The 26870-nt window shown below is 34.5% G+C and overlaps 1 protein-coding gene across 1 annotated transcript in view; it reads right to left on the reverse strand.

Moving 5' to 3' along the window:
- LEKR1 (leucine, glutamate and lysine rich 1) overlaps positions 1-26870 on the reverse strand; it is a 270778-nt gene that overhangs the window by 231996 nt on the left and 11912 nt on the right. The window contains exon 4 of the mRNA XM_082624460.1: positions 9279-9493. Within this exon, the coding sequence (XP_082480586.1) occupies positions 9279-9493 (215 nt within the window). The remainder of the gene's footprint in view (positions 1-9278; positions 9494-26870) is intronic.

The following is a 26870-nucleotide window of genomic DNA, read 5'->3' on the forward strand; positions in this document are numbered from 1 at the left end:
GAGACGTGGATGAACCTAGAGACTGTCATACAGAGTGAAGTTAAGTCAGAAAGAGGAAAACAAGTATCGTATATTAATGCATATATGTGGAATCTAGAAAAATGGTAGAGATGAACCAGTTTGCAAGGTAGACATAGAGACACAGATGTAGAGAACAAACGTATGGACACCAAAGGGGGAAAGCAGGGGGCGAGTGTGGGTGGGATGAATTGGGAGATTGGGATTGACATATATACACTAATATGTATAAAATAGATAACTAATAAGAACCTGCTGTATAAAAATAAATAAAAAATTTTTTAAAATCAAGTGTTAGAAAAGTTAAAGTAGGTCAAGAAAAATATTCTATACTAAAACATATGTAATCCAAAAAGGGAGGTCTTAAAAATTCCATCAACCTAACCTTGAAATAGATAGAAATGGACAAACCCACATTCATTGTGGAAGATTTTAATATTCCCCTATGATTTGCCAAGTGAAATAGGCAAGAATAAGCAAAGACATACAGATTGTGAATAGCACAGTTAACTGGTGCACTTTAATGGATCTATTAAAAAGTTATATCCCTAATACAAAGAACATGCCTCATTTTCTTTTTTTTCTTTTTTTTTTTTACCTTATCAAAATAGGTAAGAAGTGGATTTATTTAGAGAGATAGACACTCCATAGACAGTGTGGACCATCTCAGAAGGTGAGAGGCCCCGAAACACGGGGTGGTTAGTTTTTAGGGACTGGGTAATTTCATAGGCTAATGAGTGTAAGGATTATTCCAACTATTTTGGGGAAGGGGAGGGAATTTCCAGGAATTGGGCCACTGCCCACTTTTTGGCCTTTTATGGTTAGCCTTAGAACTGTCATGGCACTGGTGGGTATGTTATTTAGCATGCTAAGGTATTACAAAGAGCATATAATGAGGCTCAAGGTTCACTGGAAATCGAGTCTTCTGCCATCTTGGACCTAGTTGAGAACATGCCTCATTTTCAAGTAGTTATGGAGTAGTTCCAAAAACTCACTGTTTTTTAAACTCTCAGTAAGTTCCCCTAAATAAGTCACATTCTCTGTCCATGGTGGAATAAAAAATAGACATAAATAAAAAGATAGCAAAATAAAAAAGGTATCCACTTAGAAAACTTAAAAAATGTTCTTCCAAGAGTCTTAGATTAAAAAGGAAATAAAAACTGAACTCCCATCTTATTTAAAAGTAAATAAAAATAAAACACTATTAGCAAAACTTTGTTGTCAAAACTTATTACCACAAGGACACTTAACTTTAAATGTAACTACTAGGAAAAGAAACTGAAAAATTAGCCAAGGCTTTGGTGAGGTAACTAGTAAGAAAACTAGAAAATTTTTAAAGGATAATAAATACATAAAAATAAGAGTGTAAATTAATGAAATAGTAAAGACACAGATTTGATCAATTAAGCTAAAATCTGGTTCTTTGAAAAGGTCAATAAAATAGACAGATCTGTTTCTTTTCTTAGGGAAAAAAAGTTTCCTCTCCCCTCTCTTTATCCTGTCTCTCTCTTAATCAACCACAAATAATCATCCCAAGAAAAGATAAAGGGGGTCATAACAGATACAGAGGAAATTTTTTAAATAAAAGGATACCACATATTACTAACTAACAAGAAACTTGAAATGTAAGTGAAATACTTATTTTTCTAGGAAAATATCAATTTCTAAAATTGACTCAGGAAGAGGTAAAATCCACAAATAAACCAATAAGTACAGAGGACACAATGAGTCATCAAAATTCTACTTCCCAAAAAAGATACAGGCACACTCTTTATGAAGGATATCTGCCAAAGCTGCAAGGAACAGGCAGCTCATGTGTTATTCAACATGTCTGGTATACACAAAAGGTGAAAGGCTTCTTAACGTTTTTCAAGAGGCTAGTTTAAGCCAGTATTTATACTATAAAACAAGACCTCACCTGTGAATACGGATGCAAAACTCTATGTAAAACATTAGCAAATTAATCCAGCACCATATTAAATATAAATAATTTTCATAAAATTTATCACACATAACTAGTAATATGGATAATTATTTTAGTGGTACAAAGACATTTTATTTTAATAATTATATCTTTATTTTTAACCTTCTATTTACGGCAAGTGATAATGTTTTCCCACTTACTTTTCTTACAGAAAATTTCCTTTAAACATATATATTAAATGGAGCATTTATGGAAAAATGGTACAGAGTGCTCATAGCTGTAAGCAAATGCATAAAATTTAGGGAACTCTGAAATACCCACCATAATCCAAATGGCTTTATACCAAAAATATAAGTATAGCTTAATATTAAAAAATATATTAGGAGAAAGTGATGTCAACAACATGGTAGAGTGAATATATAGGTAAGTGAAGATAAGGTGTTACCTAAAAAAGGACTATTTTATTTATGAGACATTTTATACAAACTTCATGGTAACCATAAAACATAAATCTAGAGCAGAGACATGAAATATAAAAAAAGAGGTAACTGAGAAAAACAACATAGAAAACCACTAAACCAAAATGGCAGGCAGAATCACAAGGAAAAAGAAAACATGGAGAAATAGAGCAACCAGAAAACAAGATAAAATGGCAGTACTAAGTCTTCATCTATCAATAATCACCCTAAATGTAAATGGATTGAATTCACTAATCAAAAGACACAGAGTGGCTGGACTGATTAAAAAGCAAGACCTAGGCTTCCCTGGTGGCGCAGTGGTTGAGAATCCGCCTGCCAGTGCAGGGGACATGGATTCGTGCCCCAGTCTGGGAAGATCCCACATGCCGCATAGTGGCTCGGCCTGTGAGCCATGGTCGCTGAGCCTGCGCGTACAGAGCCTGTGCTCCGCAATGGTAGAGGCCACAACAGTGAGAGGCCCGCATACCGCAAAAAAAAAAGCAAGACCCAACTGTATGCTGCCTCCAAGAAACTCACCTCAGCTCTAAAGACAAACATGGGCTCAGAGTGAAAGAATAGAAGATGATACTCCAAGCAAATGGCAGCCAAAAGAAAGTGGGTATAGACATACTCACATCAGACAAAACAGACTTCAAGCCAAAAAAGTTAACATGAGACAATAATGGACAGTATATAATGATAAAGGGATAATTCATCAAGAAGACATAACAGTTATTAATATATATGCACCTGATCTAGGAGCACCAAAATATATAAAACACTTATTAGCAGACCTAGAGGGAGAAACTGATAGCAACCCAGTAATAGTAGGGAACTTTAACACTCCACTTACATCAATAAATAGATCATCTAGACAGAAAGTCAACAAAGAAAGTCTGGCCTTATGTGAAACATTAGACCAGATGGATGTGATAGATTTGTACAGAAAATTCCATTCCAATGCAGTAGAATACACATTTTCTTTCAAGTGTGCACGAAACTTTCTGAAGAATAGACTATATTTTGGGACATAAAACAAGTCTCAATAAATTTAAAGACTGAAATCATATGAATCATCCTTCCCAATCACTATGGTATGAAAACAGAAATCAACTGCAAGAAGAAAGCTGGAAAAGTCACAAATATGTGAGGCTGAACAACATGGTAATTAACAACTATTGGTTCAATGAAGAAATGAAAGAAGAAATTAAAAATTACCTGAAGACAAATGAAAATAAGAATACAAAATACCAAAATCTATGGAATACAACAAAAGCAGTTCTAAGAGAGAAGTTTATAGCAATACAGGCTTACGTCAAGAAACAAGAAAAGTCTCAATGAAACAAGAACAATATTAAACAATCTAGCCATACGTGTAAAGGAACTAGAAAAAGAAGAACAAATAAAGTCCGAAGTCAGTAGAAGGAAGAAAATAATAAAGATCAGAGAGGAAATAAATGAAATAGAGACTAAAAACACAATAGAAAAGATCAGTGAAACTAAGATCTGGTTCTTTGCAAAGATAAACAAAATTGACAAACCTTTAGCTAGACTAACTAAGAAAAAAGAGAGCGAGGAGGCTCTGTTAATAAAATCAATAAAATCAGAAACAAAAGAGAAGAAATAACAATGGATACCACAAAAATACAAAGGATTATAATAAAATATAATGAACAGCTATATGCCAAAATTTGGACAACCTAGAAATGGACAAATTCTTAGAATCATACAACTTTCCAAGACTGAGTCATGAAGAAATAGAAAATCTGAATAGACCAATCACTAGTACAGAGATGGAAACAGTAATCCAAAAGTTCCCATGAAACAAAAGTCCACCAGAAGATCAGAGGGCCTCACAGGTAAATTCTACTAAATATTCAAAGAAGATTTAATATCTATCCCTCTCAAACTACTCCAAAAAACTTGAAGAGGAAGGAAGACTTCCTAACTCATTTTTATGAGGCCAACATCACTGTGATACAAAAACCAGACAATGACCACACACACACACACACACACACAAATTACAGGCCAATATCTCTGATGAACATAGATGCAAAAATTCTCAACAAAATATTAGATTAATAAAACAATAGATTAAAAGTATAATAACCTTGATCAAGTGGAATTTATTCCAGGGATGCTTCAACTTCCACAAATCAATCAATGTGATACATCACTATAGCAAAGTGAAGGATAAAAACCATGATCTCATCTCATAGATGCAGAAAAAGCATTTGACAAGATTCAACACCCATTTATGATAGAAACTCTCAATAAAGTTAGTATAGAAGGAATGTACCTCAACATAATAAAGGCCATATATGACAAACCCACAGCTAACATCATACCCAATGGTGAAAAACTGAAAGCTATCCCCCTAAAATCATGAACAAGACAAGGATATGCACTCTCACCACTCTTATTCAACATAATACTGGAAGTTTTAACCAGAGCAATCGTGCAAGAAAAATAAGTAAAAATCATCCAAATTGAAAAGGAAGAAGTAAAATTGTCACTGTTTGCAGATGATATGATTTTAGATATAGAAAACCCTAAAGACTCCACAAAAAAACTATTAGAAATAATAAATGAGTAAAGTTCCAGGGTACAAAATCAACATACAAAAATTGGTTGGGGGGCCTCCCTGGTGGCGCAGTGGTTGAGAGTCCGCCTGCCGATGCAGGGGATACGGGTTCGTGCCCCGGTCTGGGAGGATCCCATATGCCGTGGAGCGGCTGGGCCCGTGAGCCATGGCCGCTGGGCCTGCGCATCCGGAGCCTGTGCTCCGCAACGGGAGAGGCCACAACAGTGAGAGGCCCGCATACCGCAAAAAGAAAAAAAAAAAAAAAAAATTGGTTGGGTTTCTATATACTAATAATGAGTTAGCAGAAAGAGAAATTAAGAAAATTCTATTTACAACTGCATCAAAAAGAATAAAGCACCCAGAAATAAATTTAACCAAGGAGGTGAAAGACCTGAAAACTCTAAGACATTGTTGAAAGAAACTGAAGAAGACACAAATAAATGGAAAGATATTCCATGCTCATGGACTGAAAGAATTAACATTGTTAAAACGTCCATATTACCTAAAGCAATCTACCGATTCAACGCAATCCCCATCAAAGTCCCAAAGACATTGTTCACAGAAGTAAAACAAAAAATTTTAAAATGTATATGGAGGCACAAAAGACCCTAAATAGCCAAAGCAATCCTGAGGAAAAAAGAATAAAGCTGGAGGTATCACACTCCCTGATTTCAAACAATATTTCAAAGCCATAGTAATCAAAATAGCATGGTATTGACAGAAAAAGATACATAGACCAATGGAACAGAATTGAGAGCCCAGAAATAAATGCATGCATATAGGGACGATTAATTTACAACAAAGAAGATAGAAAAGCATTTGTTAAAATTCAATTCCTGATTAAAATATTAAGCTTAAGGATCTAGAAAAAAAGGGAAATTCCTTTGATAAAAGTCATCTTTAAGAAACCTATAGCCAACACCCAATTTAACATAGAAACACACTAGATGGGTTCACATTAAATCAGAAATAAGACAAAGAGGCACTCTACAAGTTTACTGTTCAATGCTGTTCTAAGGGTCTAATCCAAGTTAACAAGACAAAAAGGACAGGGAGTGGGGAACTATTAGAAATTTAAAGGTAAGACAGTTACTATTTGCATATAATGTGATTGTCTTATATATGTGTACTTGTGTATATATAAAATGAATATATGTAATATACTCAAGAAAATCAACTGAAAAACAAATACAAGTAATAAAAGAATTCAGTAAGTGAGCTAGTTACAAAGTCAATATATGAAAATCAATAGCATTCAGAAAAATTTAAAAATCTAATGAACAAAAAGATCCCATCCTCAATAGCAAAAGTTACATGTCCAGGAATTAAACTAATATGGAATGTGCAAGAAAATTCTAAAATTTTATTGAGGCATTTAAACAAAGCCTGAATAAATGGGGGGAAAATACCATGTTCCAGGATAAAAAGACTGAAGATTATAAAGATGTCAATTCTTAACATGTCAAATTGCTCTAGAAAGCAAATGCAACTCCAATCTAAATCATAATATAGAATGTTTTATGGAATCTGATAACCTGATTCTAATTCGTCTAGAAAATATGTTAGAAAAGCCAGGATAACATGAAAAGCAAAACAAACAGTTGCCCTACAAAATATCAAAACATATAAAGCAGAAGTAGTTAAAAGTGTGTTGCTGACCCACTCCTATACACTGGATATTTGTGTCCCCCCAAAACTCTTAAGTTGAAATCTATTGCCCAATGTGATGATATTTGGAGGTGGGGCCTTTGGGAGGTGATTAGGTCCTAAGGATGAAGCTCTCATGAATGGGATTAGAATCCTTATAAAAGATACTCCAGAGAGCTCCCTTGCCTTCTCTGCCATATGAGGACACAGCAAGAAGACAGCTGTCTATGAACCAGGAAGGGGCTCTCACCAGTTAACAAATATGCTAGAACTTTGATCCTAGGCTTCCCAGCCTCCAGAACTGTGAGAAATAAATAATATTATTACAAGTCACCCAGTCTACTACTTTGTTATAGCAGCCTAAATGGACTAAGACACCCGGGGATAGATAATAGATCAATAGCATAAAACAGAGTCCAGAATAAGACTATAAGAGGTAGCATTTCAAATCAAGTGAGAAAGGATGAAGAATTTAAAGAATGATATTGGGACAATAAATAAATAAATAAATAAATATTTATAAAACAACAAAAAAACCCCCATGAAATTATAAGATTAAAAGCCTTACCAAAACAACAACACTATAAAAGTTTTAAACTTATGTTGTTTTTCAACTTACTTGAATCTAGGTTAGCAAAAGCCAGAGTAAGTGTCTGTTGTTTGCAACCAAAAGGACTTGACACAGAACCCTTACCAGAATTTGGCATATTTTTAAAAAACTGATACAGAAAAAAATACAATAAACAATAAGATAAGCAACCATGAGAAAATATTAGCAATATGTAAGCAAAGTATGAGTCCATATTATATTAAAAACTCCTATATATAAACAAAAAATACAAATAATACTGTAGAAAATTGGACAATATATATGAACAAGTAATTCATTGATGAAATATAAATATCTAATAATCATATGAAAAAAGTTCAACCTCACTAGCAATGAAGAAACAAATTAAATAACAATGAAGTAACATTTTTTCTGCTGAAGAAAAAAGTGAAAATTTGAGAAAAATTAAGAAGACTCCAGTATTAACAAGATGTAAGGAAATGACCACTTTATAAACTATTGGCCAAATATAAATTAACCCTATCTTCTCAAAGGACAATTTGGTATAATGTCCATCAAAATTTTAAATTGGTATTTACTTTCTTTTCAGCAATTCCACTTCTAGGAATTTATCCTATGGAAAACATATGTACACAAGAATATAAATAAAACTACTATGTGTAATCATAAATACTGGAATAATCTAAATGTTGAAAAGAGAAATGGTTAAGTAAATTATAGCATATTCTTAGTAAGGAAGACTTTGCAGCAGTTAAGAACAAGATAGATCTATATGCATTAACATGGAACAATTTCCAGTATATAAAATTAAGTGGCAAAAGTCACAGACCAATATATTTATTATATTACTTACATTAAAAATGAGTCTATTAAAAAATAGTTTTAAAACTACATGGTATATATAAACATTACATACATTTAAAGGATATATCTATAATAAAGTTTAAGGCAAAATGAGGATCTAGAAAGATATATACCAAACCATTAAAAGTGTTTTTTTATTTTTTTATCTCCAGTATGAAGAAAGCAATCAGAAGGATATAAAAGAACTTTCTTGCCTTTTCTTCTATATATCAATACTTCTTTTATTTCGTATGTTTATGTATTATTTATATAATATAATATATTATTCAAGAAAGTGGGAGTAACACCAAACAAAAGAATCTGACAGGCAAAAACCCTCCAAATTTAAAATTTTAAACTAAATATTTTAAATTTTTAATTTTTCCACTCAAACATTATTTAATACTTTACTATTCAGACTTGAAATTCAAGAAAATATAACAAAATTTTCTTAGCAAAGGACTAAGAATTGGCATTTAATGTAATTATTCAAATTTGTAATAAAATTTAATAGGAGTACTTAATCCTAAGAGATTTAAGAAAGTTTCTACTTTATAAGGACACGATTTCATTATATTCATTAGTTCATAGTTTACTAACATCAACTGTCAATATTTTAAATGGAGACATATTTATTCAAAGGAAAAGCCATGAAACAACTGCAAAAACCCTTTTGTAGAAGTGTTTGTATAAGCTCAGTGAGGTGTCTTTAGGCAGACTAACTTGCTGATTAGACTCAACAGCATTAGGAAACCAATCTTTAATTTTATTCCAGTTTCAGTGATTTAGAATCATGTGCCAATTTTAATGTTTTGGCCTCCTTTTCATAATATGAAAGCCTTATTTTATAAATCTAAATATTCAAGCACATTTAAAAACAAATGTTAGATATCAAAACTACCAAAATTCACCTGATTTTTGATAGACAAACCTTCCTAATGATAAAATTAAGATATATATCTGGGGAAAAGTTAAATCAACCCATCACAACTTATAGTTACTGAATCAATTGGTTTCTAATTATTGATAGAAATATACACCTCAAAGGAATGCTCAAATATATTTAAGAAGTATATTTAGTAATCAGTAATAATTAATAAACAAACTCAAATGTATTAAGGTGTAAATTATACTTGATGCAGAGAAATTCTAGAAAAACAAAGTCAAGTCTATATTCTGTACTTTTCTTCCAAACTAAATAAATGACAGAAAAGAATAACATATTCTAACCTTTCCATTTTGGATTCATTGTCAATTTTGTACTGTGCAAAATCTTGGCTAAGAGACTGTAGCGTTTCTTGAAGGCTCTTTTCACGTTCTACACTTCCTTGATAAAATTTCATCTCTTTTTCCATCGCTTTCACTTTTTCTTCCATAGCCTTAAACTCATGAAGAATTAGATAGCTGACTCCACAGTACTTACAAACTTTTTCTTCAGGAGACATCTAGAAAATAGAACAGACATTTACTGAAATGATATTTTTTTAATTCTAAAACATAACGTTCAACTGAAGATGTTATTGTAACCATGTTGGTTAAATGAAGTAAATGTATACTGTGCTATGCTATGGAGTAATAATTGCAACACTGCATACATCTGGATAAAATTTTAAAAACTGGCATGATACCAACTGACACAAAATCTTGGAATTAGGATAGGGTTGTTCAGAGTAATAATTTCTCCATGGTATCTCTAAGAAAGATTTACTCTTGAAATATTCTCCATAAAATAAAACTAAAAATGATGTAAACATCTTCACAAGTCTTATTTTAAGATGACTTTTCCACGATGTGGGAATAAATCACTGGCCTTTCACTGCCAACTGCACTGTGATCCTGGAGATGCTTCTTAGCTTCTTCAGATCTCATTTCCCTAATTTATAAAAGTATGGCATTGGGCCAAATGAACTCTAAGTTCCTGTTCAGTTTTTTAACATTTTGAGATTTTTATAGAATTTAACATTCTGTCATAAAACCAGAAATAGGAGAAACACTTTGAACCTAATCTCTTCTGCCTAAATCAGATAGTACTTTTCCCCTCAGGTAGGTATGATTATACCTATTTTACACTTAAGGAAATGGGGACTACTGAAGTTAGATAACCAGCTGCTAAGTAGAGCACTCGGCATTAAAACCAAGTCTATTTTAAAATCAGCACTTATGCCTGTAACCATTTGTATCATATTTATCTACCATGTGAATGTCAGCTAACTCCTCTTACTTCCTTCAGATAAAATGCTTATATATCTTTGGCCAGATAGGGGCAGTGAAAAATGGAATTTTAGCAAAGTCAAGAGAGAGGTAATTCTTTTTTCTGTCTCAAGTATATAAATATTCTTCAAGTAGCCTCTACTTGTCTCACTATTCACAACGATAGGACAAAGCTTTGTTAAATATTTGCTCCAGGGCACTAAAACTCTTAGATTATACAAGGAATGCTTACTCTTAATGCAACCTCCCTTAGGACTGTAGAAACTGCTCCTATAACTGAGTGATGCCACCATATCTGCCTATCAATGCCATCCACCATCTGCGCCTATCCATGCCATTATACAAGAGATGGTTGAAACAAACTAATGATAATTTTTGAGAGGGCAGACAGCGGAAGCAAGAAGAAGTACAATCCTGCAACCTGTGGAACAAAAACCACATTCACAGAAAGACAAGATGGAAAGGCAGAGGGATATGTACCACATGAAGGAACAAAATAAACCCCCAGTAAACAACTAAATGAAGTGGAGATAGGCAACCTTCCAGAAAAAGAATTCAGAATAATGATAGTGAAAATGATAAAAAAAACCTCGGAAAAAGAGTGGAGGCAAAGATCAAGAATGTGCAAGAAATGTTGAGGAAAGAGCTAGAAGAATTAAAGAACAAACACCTAGAAGAATTAAAGAACAAAGAAACAAAGATAAACAATACAATAACTGAAATGAAAATACACGAGAAGGAATCAATAGCAGAATAACTGAGGCATAAGCACAGATAAGTGACCTGGAAGACAGAATGGTGGAATTCACTGCCGCGGAACAGAATAAAGAAAAAAGAATGAAAAGAAATAAAGACAGCCTAACAGACCTCTGTGACAACAGTAAACGTAACAACATTCACATTATAGGGGTCCCAGACGGAGAAGAGAGGGAGAAAGGACCCGAGAGAATATTTTATGAGATTATAGTCTAAAACTTCCCTAACATGGGAAAGGAAATAGCCACCGAAGTCCAGTTAGCGCAGAGAGTCCCAGGCAGGATAAACCCAAGGAGAAACATGCTGAGACACATAGTGATCAAACTGACAAAAATTAAACACAAAGAAAAATTATTGAAAGCAACAAAGGAAAAATGACAAATAACATACAAGGGAACTCCAATAAGGTTAACAGCTGATTTCTCAGCAGAAACTCTACAAGCCAGAAGGGAGTGGCATGATATATTTAAAGTGATGAAAGGGAAGAACCTACAACCAAGGTTACACTACCCAGCAAGGATCTCATTCAGATTCTACAGAGAAATCAAAAGCTTTACAGACAACTAAAAGCTAAGAGAATTCAGCACCAACAAACCAGCTCTACAACAAATGCTAAGAGAACTTCTCTAACCGGGAAACACAAGAGAAGAAAAGGACCTACAAAAACAAACCCAAAACAATTAAGAAAATGGTAATAGGAACATACATACCGATAATTACCTTAAATGTAAATGGATTAAATGCTCCAATAAAAAGACACAGGCCTGGGCTTCCCTGGTGGTGCAGTGGTTGAGAGTCTGCCTGCCAAGGCAGGGAACACGGCTTCATGCCCCGGTCTGGGAGGATCCCACATGCCGCAGAGCAGCTAGGCCCGTGAGCCATGGCCGCTGAGCCTGGGTATCCGGAGCCTGTGCTCCGCAATGGGAGAGGCCACAAAAGTGAGAGGCCCACGTACCACAAAAAAAAAAAAAAAAAAAAAAAGACACAGGCTTGCTGAATGGATACAAAAACAAGATCCATATAAATGCTGTCTACAAGAGACCCACTTCAGACCTAGGGACACATACAGACTGAAAGTGAGGGGATGGAAAAAGACATTTCATGCAAATGGAAATCAAAAGAAAGCTAGAGCAGCAATACTCAACAGGTAAAATAGACTTTAAAATAAAGAATGTTATAAGAGACAAGGAAGGACACTACATAATAATCAAGGGATCAATCCAAGAAGAAGATATAACAATTATAAATATATATGCACCCAACATAGGAGCACCTCAATACATAAGGCAACTGCTAACAGCTAAAAAAGAGGAAATCGACAGTTCCACAATAATAGTGGGGGACTTTAACACCTCACTTACACCAATGGACAGATCATCCAAACAGAAAATTAAGAAGGAAACATAAGCTTTAAATACACAACAGACCAGATAGATTTAATTGATATTTATAGGACATTCCATCCAAAATCAGCAGATTACACTTTCTTCTGAAGTGCACACAGAACATTCTCCAGGATAGATCACATCTTGGTCACAAATCAAGCCTCAGTAAATTTAAGAAAACTGAAATCATATCAAGCATCTTTTGTGACAACAACGCTATGAGATTAGAAATCAATTACAGGGAAAAAAACATAAAAAACACAGACACATGAAGGCTAAACAATATGGTACGAAATAACCAAGAGATCACTGAAAAAATCAAAGAGGAAATCAAAAAATACCTACAGACAAATGACAATGAAAACATGATGACCCAAAACCTATGGGATGCAGCAAAAGCAGCTCTAAGAGGGAAGTTGATAGCAATACAAGCCTACCTCAAGGAACAAGAAAAATCTCAAATAAACAATCTAACCTTACACCTAAAGGAACTAGAGAAAGAAGAACAAACAAAACCCAAAGTTAGTAGAAGGAAAGAAATCATAAAGATCAGAGCAGAAATAAATGAAATAGAAACAAAGAAAACAATAGTAAAGATCAATAAAACTAAAAGCTGGTTCTTTGAGAAGATAAACAAAATTGATAAACCTTTAGCCAGACTCATCAAGAAAAAGAGGGAGAAGACTCAAATCAATAAACCTAGAAAAGAAAAAGGAGAAGTTACAACAGACACCGCAGAAATACAAAGCATCATAAGAGACAACTACAAGCAAGTCTATGCCAGTAAAATGTATAACCTGGAAGAAATGGACAAATTCTTAGGAAGGTATAACCTTCCAAGACAGAGCCAGGAAGAAATATAAAATATGAACACATCAATCACAAGTAATGAAATTGAAACTGTGATTAAAAATCTACCAACAAAAAAAAAGAAAAAAAAATCTTCCAACAAACAAAAGTCCAGGATTGATGGCTTCACAGGTGAATTCTATCAAACATTTAGATAAAAGCTAAGACCCATTCTTCTCAAACTCTTCTTAAAAATTGCAGAGGAAGGAACACTCCCAAGCTCATTCAAGAGGCCACCATCGCCCTGATACCAAAACCAGAAAAAGATACTACAAAAAAAGAAAATTACAGACCAATATCACTGATGAATATAGATGCAAAAATCCTCAACAGAATACTAGCAAACAGAATCCAACAACACATTAAAAGGATGATACACCATGATCAAGTGGGATTTATCCCAGGGATGCAAGGCTTCTTCAATATATGCAAATCAATCAATGTGATATACCAAGTTAACAAATTGAAGAAGAAAAACCATATGATCATCTCAATAGATGCAGAAAAAGCTTTTGACAAAATTCAACACCCATTTATGATAAACACTCTCCAGAAAGCAGGCATAGAGGGAACCTACCTCAACATATTAAAGGCCATATATTACAAACCCACAGCAAACATCATTCTCAATGGTGGAAAAACTGAAAGCATTTCCTCTAAGATCAGGAAGAAGACAAGGATGTCCACTCTTGCCACTATTATTCAACATAGTTTTGGAAGTCCTAGCCACAGCAATCAGAGAAGAAAAAGAAATAAAAGGAATACAAATTTGAAAAGAAGAAGTAAAACTGTCACTGTTTGCAGATGACATGATACTATACATAGAGAATCCTAATGATGCCACCAGAAAACTACTAGAGCTAATCAATGAATTTGGTAAATAGCAGGATACAAAATTAATGCACAGAAATCTCTTGCATTCCTATACGCTAATGATGAAAAATCTGAAAGAGAAATTAAGGAAACACTCCCATTTACCACTGCAACAAAAAGAATAAAATACCTAGGAATAAACCTACCTAGGGAGACAAAAGTCTTGTATGCAGAAAACTATAATACACTGATGAAAGAAATTAAAGACGATACAAACAAATGGAGATATATACCATGTTCTTGGATTGGGAGGATCAATATTGTCAAAATGTCTATACTACCCAAAGCAATCTACAGATTCAATGCAATCCCTATCAAATTACCAATGGCATTTTTTTTACAGAGCTAGAACAAAAAAATCTTAAAATTTGTATGTAGACACAGAAGACCCCAAATAGATGGGAAAAAAACAGAGCAGGAGGAATCATGCTCCCGGACTTCAGACTATACTACAAAGCTACAGTAATCAAGACAGTATGGTACTGGCACAAAAACAGAAATATAGGTCAATGGAACAGGATAGAAAGCCCAGAGATAAACCCACGCACCTATGGTCACCTAATCTATGACAAAGGAGGAAAAGATATACAATGGAGAAAGGACAGTCTCTTCAGTAAGTGGTGCTAGGAAAACTGGATAGCTACATGTAAAGGAATGAAATTAGAACACTCCCTAACACCATACACAAAAATAAACTCAAAATGGATTAGAGACCTAAATGTAAGATGGGACACTATAAAACTCATAGAGGAAAACATAGGAAGAACGTTCTGACATAAATCACAGCAAGATCTTTTTTGATCCACCTCCTAGAGTAATGGAAATAAAAACAAAAATAAACAAATGGGACCTAATGAAACTTAAAACCTTTTGCAAAGCAAAGGAAACTACAAACAAGACGAAAAGATAACCCTCAGAATGGGAGAAAATATTTGCAAATGAATCAACGGACAAAGGATTAATCTCCAAAATATATAAACCGCCCATGCAGCTCAATATTAAAAAAACAAACAACCCAATCCAAAAATGGACAGAAGACCTAAAGAGACATTTCTCCAAAGAAGACATACAGACGGCCAAGAACCACATGAAAAGCTGCTCAACATCACTAATTATTAGAGAAATGCAAATCAAAACTACAATGAGGTATCACCTGACACCAGTTAGAATGGGCATGATCAGAAAATCTACAGACAACAAATGCTGGAGAAGGTGTGGAGAAAAGGGAATCCTCTTGCACTGTTGGTGGGAATATAAATTGATATAGCCACTATGGAGGACAGTATGGAGGTTCCCTTAAAAACTAAAAATAGAATTATCATATGACCCAGCAATTCCACTACTGGGCATATACCCAGAGAAAACCATAATTCAAAAAGATACATGCACCCCATTGTTCACTGCAGCACTATTTACAATATCCAGGTCATGGAAGCAACCTAAATGCCCATCGACAGACAAATGGATAAAGAAGATGTGGTACATATATATAATGGAATATTACTCAGCCATAAAAAGGAACGAAATTGGGTCATTTTTAGGGACATGGATGGATCTGGAGACTGTCATACAGAGTAAGTCAGCAAGAGAAAAACAAATATCGTATATTAACGCATATATGTGGAACCTAGAAAAATGGTACAGATGAACGATGAACCAGTTTGCAGGGCAGAAATAGAGACACAGATGTAGAGAACAAACGTATGGACACCAAGGGGGGAAAGTGGTAGGGGGGTGGTGTGATGAATTGGGAGATTGGGACTGACATATGTATAAAATGGATAACTAATAAGAACCTGCTCTATAAAAAAATAAAATAAAATTCAATAAAAAAAATTTTTATACATTAACGTTTTTCTCATTTAAACTTAAATAATAAAAAAATTCAAATTAAAAACCATGATATAATACTTTGGGATACTGATGAATGACTACATCAATCACCTAACTGCCACTGACACCAAATTTACAGAGTTATAAAACAAGTTTGAAAGAAATCATAAATATAACCTGGTTCAAGCTCTGGATGGGTTCATTGAGACTATTCCAAGCTAGATAAGTTGTTATCCGGACTCTATTTCAGCATCCCAAGTGATGAGAAACTACTTTGTAAAGCAGCCTGTTCCATCCTCTGATGGTTTTGTCTATGAGGAAATTCTTTCTCTTGCTGACCCCAAATCTTCCTCCCTGCAGCATCCACAGGTCCTAGACCACCTGGCAACCATGAGGAATAATCCAGGCCTTATTCTAATATTTAAAGACAGCTATTAGGAACACTCTGTATCTTCTAATTCTCCAGGTCAACACTTCCAATTCCTTCAGCTGTTTCCCATATAACATGGTTTTGAATTTCTTCCTCATTCTAGATAATTTTCTCTGAACTTGTTCCAGTGTTCTCTGTTTCAAGGTATGGTGCCCAGAATTGAATACTTCAGCTGGTCTCACTAAAGCAGAATAAGAGAGGACTCAAACTTCCCTCATTATAATACCTCATTAATAATACCATTAGTAACATCATCTTACGCAACCTTAGATCACAATGGTCTTTTGTATTTTGGGCAATTATATGTTGCTATTATATACTATAACTGGCTTTTATGTTAAATAAAGCCCCTATTTAAAAACACACTGCACTGTAAAACCATGTCTCATTATACTGAATATACCAATCCATTCCTTCCCACTTATTTCCCCTTTTGTAGAGAATCCACCTTCCACATTCCTGGCTGCTCTGTGTGGTTATATGACTAAAACCCCCTCCACCCATCCATCCTACCATGGCTGAGTGGTGGATGAGGGTTAGACATAAGACCTAGAAGAACCAAGCCCTGAGCTGGGATGAGCCAGCTAGGTGTGTAAGTGTTGAAGACCAGGCAATTTGGACACCTTTAGGGTGGCCATAATAAAGAAGGGTCACGTGCAATGTACAGAGTAAACCACATTATTGGGATGAGAGAGAAGAATGAGCAGACACATAGAGAGAAGATGAGAAAAAGACATTGTGGATCCAGGGTAAGAGAGGAAAATATGGAACGAGTCAGTGTCTCATACCCAGTGAACTTCCAATTCCTTACTTCAGTCCCTGATGAGACCTAGTTGCCCTACCTGCCCTTCGGGATCCATGTCCAATCTTCCTCCACTATTCTCTCTTTTTCCCCTAAAGCTACCTATTCCTTACAACCAATAACTCTCATTCTATTATGTGAGCATTTGGCTTTTCAGATGCAAGTGCACAACAAGAAATATAACTGCAAATATAAATAAATAAAATATATTTTTTATGTATATATACACATACATATTATGTTTTAAACTCAGACTTCAGTGACTTCAGTACCCAGAAAATTCTAAGCTTTGTATCTTCTGCAAAATTGATCCTTGCAAGTTATCTTATCCATCTAATTTATTGATAAAAAATGTTGAATATGACAAAATTGAGGCTATGGCATGTCATATCTGCTTGGTTGATACTAATCCACTACTCTGCACATTACAGACACAGCGCTTCAGCTGGTTATTAAACTACACAATTATTTGTGTAACCAGTTTGTATTTATTCATATTGTCTTTAGGAATATTAAGACAAACTTTGTCAAATGCCTTCATAAAGTCCATATATTCTATGTCAACTACAGTTCCTGGATCTAGTGACTTTACACAAAATGGAATGGCAAGGCCTACATGCTGGTTCTCTTCAAGAACATAAAATTGGCTCAAGGGTTATTATTTTCTCTAATATCTCCTCACAAATCACCTTTTTTCTTTTTATAAATATATTTATTTTATTTATTTATTTTTGGCTGTGTTGGGTCTTCATTGCTGCACACGGGCTTTCTCTAATTGTGGCGAGTGGGGGCTACTCTTCGTTGCGGTGCGTGGGCTTCTCATTGCGGCGGCTTCTCTTGTTGTGGAGCATGGCTTCTAGGCATGCAGGCTTCAGTAGTTGCAGCACACAGGCTCAATAGTTGTGGCTCGCAGGCTCCAGAGCACAGGCTCAGTAGTTGTGGCACACGGGCTTAGTTGCTCCATGGCATGTGGGATCTTCCTGGATCAGGGCTCAAACCTGTGTCCCCTGCATTGGCAGGTGGATTCTCAACCACTGAACCACCAGGGAAGCCCACAAATCACCCCTTAATATTATATTCTAGAATCCTGTCTGGGAGCTCACTGGTTGTAATTTATGGTCATTCTATACATGGAATGGTATTTGTACACTATCCTCTTACTCTCTACACATTCTCAAAGATCATCAAGAGTGGCTTTGCAATCCCACTGAAAGGTACTATCAGTCCCCAGGAATATAATTCATCCAGGTCAAGAGCCCTGAACTAATGCAGAGAATATGGGTATTTTCTTACAATCCCTTTGCCCATCATGAGTTTTGGTTCCTTCTCATCAATTTGAAAATTATATTCTTACTCTAAAGAAATTTCATCCTTAACCTATTAATCACAGTTCTTTCCCTGCTCCTGGGAAAGTGCCATATCCTTATTCTAAATAAAACTCTTGCTGGATGGAGCTTATGTGCAGTCTGATGTACAAAATACAAACAGTATAAACTTCACAATTGTGAAAGCTATCAAAATGTTATTACACCATAGCAATCATGGTGGGGAAAGCTGAAAATAAGTGAAATATACATTTTGTAGAACAAGTCTTCTAGAAGTTCAGGAAAGGAAGCCAAAACATGATACTCATTATGATATAGGAAACAAGACAAATTATAAAGTAATAGGTCCATAAGAGTAGACTCTATACTTCACTTAGTACAACCTGAATCACTGTGTAAAACAAATATATTGAACAAAAGTTTTCAATGCTATTAAATTGTAAACAGTTTTCTGTAAGTAAAACTGCAACAGGAAAATATAATAATGCTTTCAAATTCTTTGTGTCTACATAGGCTAATTACTTAGGATGTTTCTGTGAAACTTGAGAAGATATGAAATACTAAAATTATCTTCCCAGATGAGGTAAATAAAACTTAGATGTTTTTTGTGAAATATAATGTGTGCTTCATTCTTATAACTTGGTGTTATATCATCTCGTTGTGTAAGTAAAATAAGAACATGCTGTCATTCTTGAGAAAAGAGCTATCATTAGCAGGATGCTTTTGCTTTTTACAAGATGCACTTTGGAGGAGGCATCAACAAATGCAGTATATTAAACAAATGCAGAGCCATTTAAAAATAAATTGTAAAATAAACTTCTCAAATGTAGTATCTGTACTTTTAAAATTATAGTTATTTAATATAAAAATGATGCAAAATTTTTAAAAGGTTAAATTAGGCTTCAGATCCTTTTCAAAACTCCTGTCTGTGCTTCAAGTGGAAAAAGCGCTCAGTAACCTCCTGCTGGGCAAGCGAAGCATTCTCTGATCCAAAAATTGTTCTTCCTTCCTTTCCCCACCCATCCCATGCTTTTCGTGCTTGTGTAAGGAGGAAAGAAACAGAGCAACTATTCCACTGCTGTAAAAATGACAGCAGTATAAAATGTTAACCTTTCTAAGAAGTTTTACATTAAAAAAAATATGCCTTTACTCAAAACAATGAGTGTTTAGCTAGTGAATTTCATTCAGATTGGGAGAAACCTTTTGAGACAGGACAGTGGACCTTCTGAGTCATTAGCAACACAGACCACCTGACAATTTCATAAGGCCATCAAGACCCTTCCTTTCAATAAGTCAACTGGCTGCACCACCAATTTAAAAATCAGTTTGGTAAAGACCATCTACCCAAATCCCCTAAACCTATATTCCCAGCAATATGGGTTTTTTTAGACACAGACAGTATTCTTCTCAAATTTATATGAAAAGGCAAAGGAAGTAGAAAAGCTAAAACTGTCTTGAAAAAGAAGGATAAAATGGGATAAGCATTTTACCTGATTTCAAGCCATACTATTATACACTAATCAACACTGTGTGGTATTTGTCAAAGGACAGATGCATAGATCAATGGAATAGAATAGAGAGCCCAGAAACAGATCTATATAAATATGCCAAACTGATTTTTGGCAGAGGTGTAAAAGCAATTCAGTAAAGGAAAAATAGCCTTCTCAGCAAATGGTCCTGGAACAATTAGATATCCATAGGTTTAAAAAAAAAAAAAAAAAAAAAAAAGGACCTCAACCTAAACCTCACACCCCATACAAAAATTAACTTACAGTGGGTCATGGACTAAAATGTAAAACATAAAAATTTGATTTCAGAAGCAAAAAGCTTAGGAGGAAATCCTCAGGATCTAAACTAGGGAAACAGTTTTTACACTTGATACCAAAAGCATGAACCATAAAAGGAAAAATTGATAACCTGAATTGCACCAAAATTTAAAACTTTTGCCCTGTAAAGAGGATGAACTGACAAGCTACAGACTGGGAAAAAATATTTGCAAGCCACATATCTGACAAAGGACTAGTATCTAGATTATATAAAGAATTCTCAAAACTCAACAGTTTAAAAAAAATCCAATCAGAAAATGGTCAAAAGACATGACGAGACATCTCACCTAAAAGTATACACAGATGACGGGACTTCCCTGGTGATACAGTGGTTAAGAATCCACCTGCCAATGCAGGGGACATGGGTTCAATCCCTGGTCTGGGAAGACCCCACATGCCACAGAGCAACTAAGCCCATGCACCACAACTACTGAGCCTGAGCTCTAGAGCCCGTGAGCCACAAATACTGAGCTCATGTGCCACAACTACTGAAGCCCCTGTGCCTAGAGCCCAGGCTCCACAACAAAAGAAGCCACTGCAGTGAGAAGCCCATGCATGGCAACTAGAGAAAAGCCCACGCGCAGCAACGAAACCCCAATGCAGCCAAAAATATTTTTTTAATTTTTAATTAAAAATTTTTTTAAAAAGATACACAGATGCCACATAAGCACATGAAAAGATATTCAATATCATTAGCCATTTGGAAAATACAAATTAAAACTTTAATGAGCTATCACTTCACACCTATCAGCAAGGTTATAATAAAAACTAATGACAATGGTACAATATATTTAAAGTTATAAAAGGGAAAAACCTACAACGAAGAATACTCTACCTAGCAAGACTCTCATTCAGGTTTCATGGAGAGATCAAAAGCTTTACAGACAAGCAAAAGCTAAAAGAGTTCAGCACTACCAAACCAGCTTTACAAGAAATGTTAACAGGATTTCCATAAGCAAAAAAAAAGGCCACAACTAGAAATATGAAAATTACAATAGGAAAAAGCTCAGGCAAACACATAGTAAATATAGGAAATCAACCAGGCACAAAGCTAGTAGGAAGGTTAAAAGACAAAAATAATAAAATCATCTATACCCACAATAAGCAGTTAAGGGATAAACAAAACAATCAGATGTAAAATACTATGTCAAAAAGAATAATCTTGAGGGGAGGAGAGTACAAATGCAAGGTTGTTAAAATACATTTGAAATTAAGAGATCAACAACTTAAAACAATCAAATATATATATATATATATATATATATATATATTGCTATATATAAATCTCATGGTAACCACAAACCAAAAATCTATAATAGATACACAGAAAAAAAAGAAAAAGGAATCCAAACATAGCACTAAAGACAGTCATCAAATCACAAGAGGAAAGAACAAAGGAAGAAAGGAACAAAAAAGACCTTAAAAAATTAACAAAATGGCAATAAGAACATACATATCAATAATTACTTTAAATGTAATAGACTAGATGCTCCAATCAAAAGACACGGAGTGGCTGAATGGAAACAAAAACAAGACCCGTATATATGCTGCCTACAAGAGACTCACTTCAGATCTCAAGACACACATAGACAGAAAATGAAGGGATGGAAAAAGGTATTCATTGCAAATGGAAATCAAAAGAAAGCCAGGGTAGAAATACTTGCATCAGACAAATAGACTTTAAAACAAAGATTGTTACAAGAGGCAAAAAAGGACATTACATAATGATCAAGGGCTTAATCCAAGAAGATGTAACAATCGCAAATATATAAGCACTTAACATAGGAGCATCTAAATACATAAAGCAAATACTAACAGATATAAGGGAGAAGTTGACAGTAATACAATAATAGCAGGGGACTTTAACACCCCATTTACATCAATGGACAGATCATCCAAACAGAAAATTAATAAGGAAACACTGGCCTTAATGACACACTAGACCAGATGAACTTAATAGATATACATAGAACATTCCATCAAAAAGCAGCAGAATACACATTCTTTTCAAATGCACATGGAATATTCTCCAGGATAGTTCATGTACAAGGCCACAAAACAAGCCTTGGTAAATTTAAGAAAACTGAAATCATATCAAGCATCTTTTCCAACCACAATGCTATGAGACTAGAAATCAACTACAAGAAAAATAAACTGTAAAAAACACAAACATGTGGAGGCTAAACAATATGCTACTAAAGAAGCAATGGTTCACTGAAGAAATCAAAGAAGAAATTAAAAAATACATGGAGACAAAAGAAAATGAAAACACAACAATCCAAAATCTACAGGATGCAGTAAAAAAGCAGTTCTAAGAGGGAAGTTTATAGCGATACAAGTTTACCTCAGGAAACAAGAAAAACCTCAAATAAACAATCTAACATTACACCTAAGGGAACTAGAAAAAGACAAAACAAACAAAATCCGAAGTTAGTGGAAGGAAAGAAATCATAAAGATCAGAGCAGAAACAAATTAGATAGAGACTTTAAAAAACAATAGAAAAGATCAATAAAACTGAGAGCTGGTTCTTTGACAAGATAAACAAAATTGATAAACCTTCAGCCAGACTCACCAAGAAAAAAAGACAAAGGACCCAAATCAATAAAATCAGAAATGAAAAAGGAGAAGTTACAACAGACACCATAGAAATACAAAGGATCATCAGAGACTACTAAGAACAACTGTATGCCAATACAGTGGACAACCTAGAAGAAAGGGACAAATTCCTAGAAATGTACAATCTCCAAAGAATGAACCAGGAAAAAATAAAAAATATGAACAGACCAACTACCAGTAATGAGAGTGAATCAGTTTTTTAAAACTCTCAAAAAACAAAAGTCCAGGACCAGATAGCTTCACAGGTGAATTCTACCAAACATTTAGAGAAGAGTTAACACCTATCCTTCTCAAACTATTCCAAAAAATTGCAGAGGAACAAATGCTTCCAAATTCATTCTATGAGCCCAGCATAACCCTGATACTAAACCAAGACAAATATCACAAACAAAAAAAGAAACTACAGGTTAATAACATTAATGAACATAGGTGCAAAAATGCTCAACCAAATATTAGCAAACTGAATCAAACAATACATTAAAAGGATCATATACCATGATCAAGTGGGATTTATCCCAGGGTTGCAAGGATTTTTCAATATCTGCAAATCAATCAATGTAATACACCACATTAACAAACTGAAGAATAAGAACCATATGATCATCTCAATAGATGCAGAAAAAGCTTTTGACAAAATCCAACACCGATTTATGGTAAAAACTCTCCAGAAAGTGGGCATAGAAGGAACATACCTCAACATAATAAAGGCCATATACGACAAACCTACAGCTAACATCATACTCAATGGTGAAAAGAGGAAAGCATTTCCTCTAAGATCAGGAACAAGACAAAGATGCTCACTCTCACCATTTTTGTTCAACATAGTATTGGAAGTCTTAGCCACGGCTATTAGATAAGAAAAAGAAATAAAAGGAATTCTAATTGGAATGGAAGAAGTAAAACTGTCATGGCTTGCAGATGACACGATACTATACATAGAAAATCCTAAGGATGCCACCAAAAAATTACTAGAGCTCATCAATGAATCTGGTAAAATTTAAGGATACAAAATGAATGCGCAGAAATCTGTTGCATTTCTATACACTAACAATAAACTATCAGAAAGAGAAATTAAGGAAACAGTCACATCAAAAAGAATAAAATACCTAGGAATAAACCTACCCAAAGAGGTAAGGAAAACTATAAAACACTGATAAAAGAAACTGACAATGACACAAACAGATGGAAAGATATACTGTGTTCACGGACTGGAAGAACTAATACTGTTAAAATGACCATACTACCAAAGGTAATCTGCAGATTCAATGTAATCCCTATTAAAATACCAATGGCATTTTTCACAGAACTAGAACAAATAATTTTAAAATTTGTATGGAAATACAAAAGACCCCCAATAGCCAGAACAATGTTGAGAAAGAACAGAGCTGGAAGTATCATGCTCCCTGACTTCAGACTATAATACAAAGCTACAGTAATCAAAACAGTATGATGCTGGCACAAAAACAGAAAAAACAGACACACAGATCGTTGGAGCAGAACACAGAGCCAGAAATAAACTAACACACCTATGGTCAATTAATCTACGTCATAGGAGACAACAATATATAATGGAGAAAAGATAGCCTCTTCAATAAGTGGTGCTGGGAAAACTGGACAGCTACATGTAAAAGAATGAAACTAGAACATTTTCTAACATCATATACAAAAATAAACTCAAAATGGATTAAAGACCTAAATGTAAGACCGGAAATCATAAAACTCCTAGAAGAAAACAGGAGGAACTCTCTTTGACATACATTACAATATTTTTTTGACCTTTCTCCTGAAGCAAAGGAAATAAAAGCAAAATTAAGCAAATGGGACATAATCAAACCTTTTGCACAGCAAAGGAAACCTTTGACAAAACAAAAAGACAATCTACTGAATGGGAAAAATATTTGCAAATGATAATATTGATAAGGGGTTAATAATCAAAATATAAACAGCTCACACAACTCAATATCAAAAAAAACCCCAAATAACTCAATTTAAAAATGGACATAAGACTTGAATAAACCTTTTCCCATGGACAACAGGCACATAAAAAGATGCTCAACATTGTTAACCATTAGAGAAATGCAAATGAAAAACCACAAGGAGATATCATCTCACACCTGTCAGAATGGCTGTCATCAAAAAGAACTCAAACAATGTGGGTGAGGATGCAGAGAAGAAAAAACCCTCATACACTGTTGGTGGGAATGTAAGTTGGTGCAGCCACTGTGGCAAACGGTATGGAAGTTTCTCAAAAAAACTAAAAATAGAACTACCATATGATCTAGCAATTCCACTCCTGGGTGCATATCCAAAAAAAATGAAAACACTAATTCAAAAAGATACATGCACCCCAATGTTCATAGCAGCATTACTTACAATAGTCACAAGATATGGAAACAACTTAAGTGTCCATCAACAGATGAATGGATAAAGAAGATGTGAATGGAATACTACTCAGCCTTTAAAAAGAATGAAATTTCGCCATCTGCGACGACATGGATGGACTTGGCAGGTATTATGCTAAGTGAAATAAGTCAGACAAAGACAAATATTGTATGATATCACTTATATGAGGAATCTAAAAAATACAACAAACTAGTGAATGTACCAAAAAGGAAAAATAATCACAGATAAAGAGAACAATCCAGTGGTTACCAGTGGGTAGAGGGAATGGAAGACAGGCAAGATAGCAGTAGGGGATTAAGAGGTACAAACTACTATGTATAAAATAAATAAGCCACAAGGATATATTATACAGCACAGGGAATAAAGCCAATATTTCACAGTAACTGTAAATGGAGTATAACCTCTAAAAATTGTGAATCTGTTGTACACCTGAAATTATATAATTTTGTACATTGACTATACCTCAATAAAAAAAATTTTTTTTTTAACTAATGACAACACCAATGCTAAAGATGAAGAGAAACTGGATCACTCATACACTGCTGGTGAGGATGTAAAATGTTACAGCCCTCTGGAAAAGTTTGGCAGTGTTTTAGAAAACTAAACATGGAACTACCAAACAACCTAGCAACTGTACTTGGGCATTTATCACAGGAAAATAAAACATATGTTCACATAAAAACCTATACACGAATATTTATAGCAGCTTTATGCATAACAGCCAAAAACTGGAAAAAACTCAGATGTTCTTCAACGGGTTAAGCAAATTGTACTACATTCATACCATGGAATGCTACTCAGTAATAAAAAGGAATAAACTACAGATAAACACAACAACAACATGTATAGAACTCCAGAGAATTACAGCTGAGAGAAAAAAAGTAATCTCAAAGACTACATACTGCATGATTCCATTTTTATAACATTCTTGAAATGACAAAATTATTGGAGACCATATCAATGGTTCCCAGGGGTCATGTACTGGAAGAGGGAGAGTGGAGGTGTGTAAAAGGGGAGGCTGAGGTGAATGCAGCTATAAAAGGGTAACATGAGGAATCTTTGCTGTGACAGAATCCTTAACTGTGTAAATGTCGATATCTTGGTTGTGATACTGTAGTATAGTTTTGCCAGGTGTTACCACTGGAGGAAGCTGGGGAAAGGGTACATGAGATCTCTTGGTATCATTTCTCACAACTGCTTGTGAGTCTACAATGATCTCAAAATAAAAAGTTTGATTGAAAAATAATAAAATATTGTAGGAGACTTTAACACCCCACTTTTCATCAAAGGATAGATCATCCAGAGAATCAACAAGGAAACACAGGCCTTAAATGATACATTAGACCAGATGGCCTTAATTGATATTTATAGAGCATTCTATCCAAAAGCAGCCAGAATACACATTCTTCTCAAGTGCACACAGAACATTCTCCAAGACGGACCACATGCTGGGCCACAAAGCAGGCCTTGGTAAATTTAAGAAAACTGAAATCATATCAAGCACCTCTTCCA

This window comes from Mesoplodon mirus (assembly GCF_964341445.2).
Source record: "Mesoplodon mirus genome assembly, chromosome: 6".
Lineage (NCBI taxonomy): Eukaryota > Metazoa > Chordata > Mammalia > Artiodactyla > Ziphiidae > Mesoplodon > Mesoplodon mirus.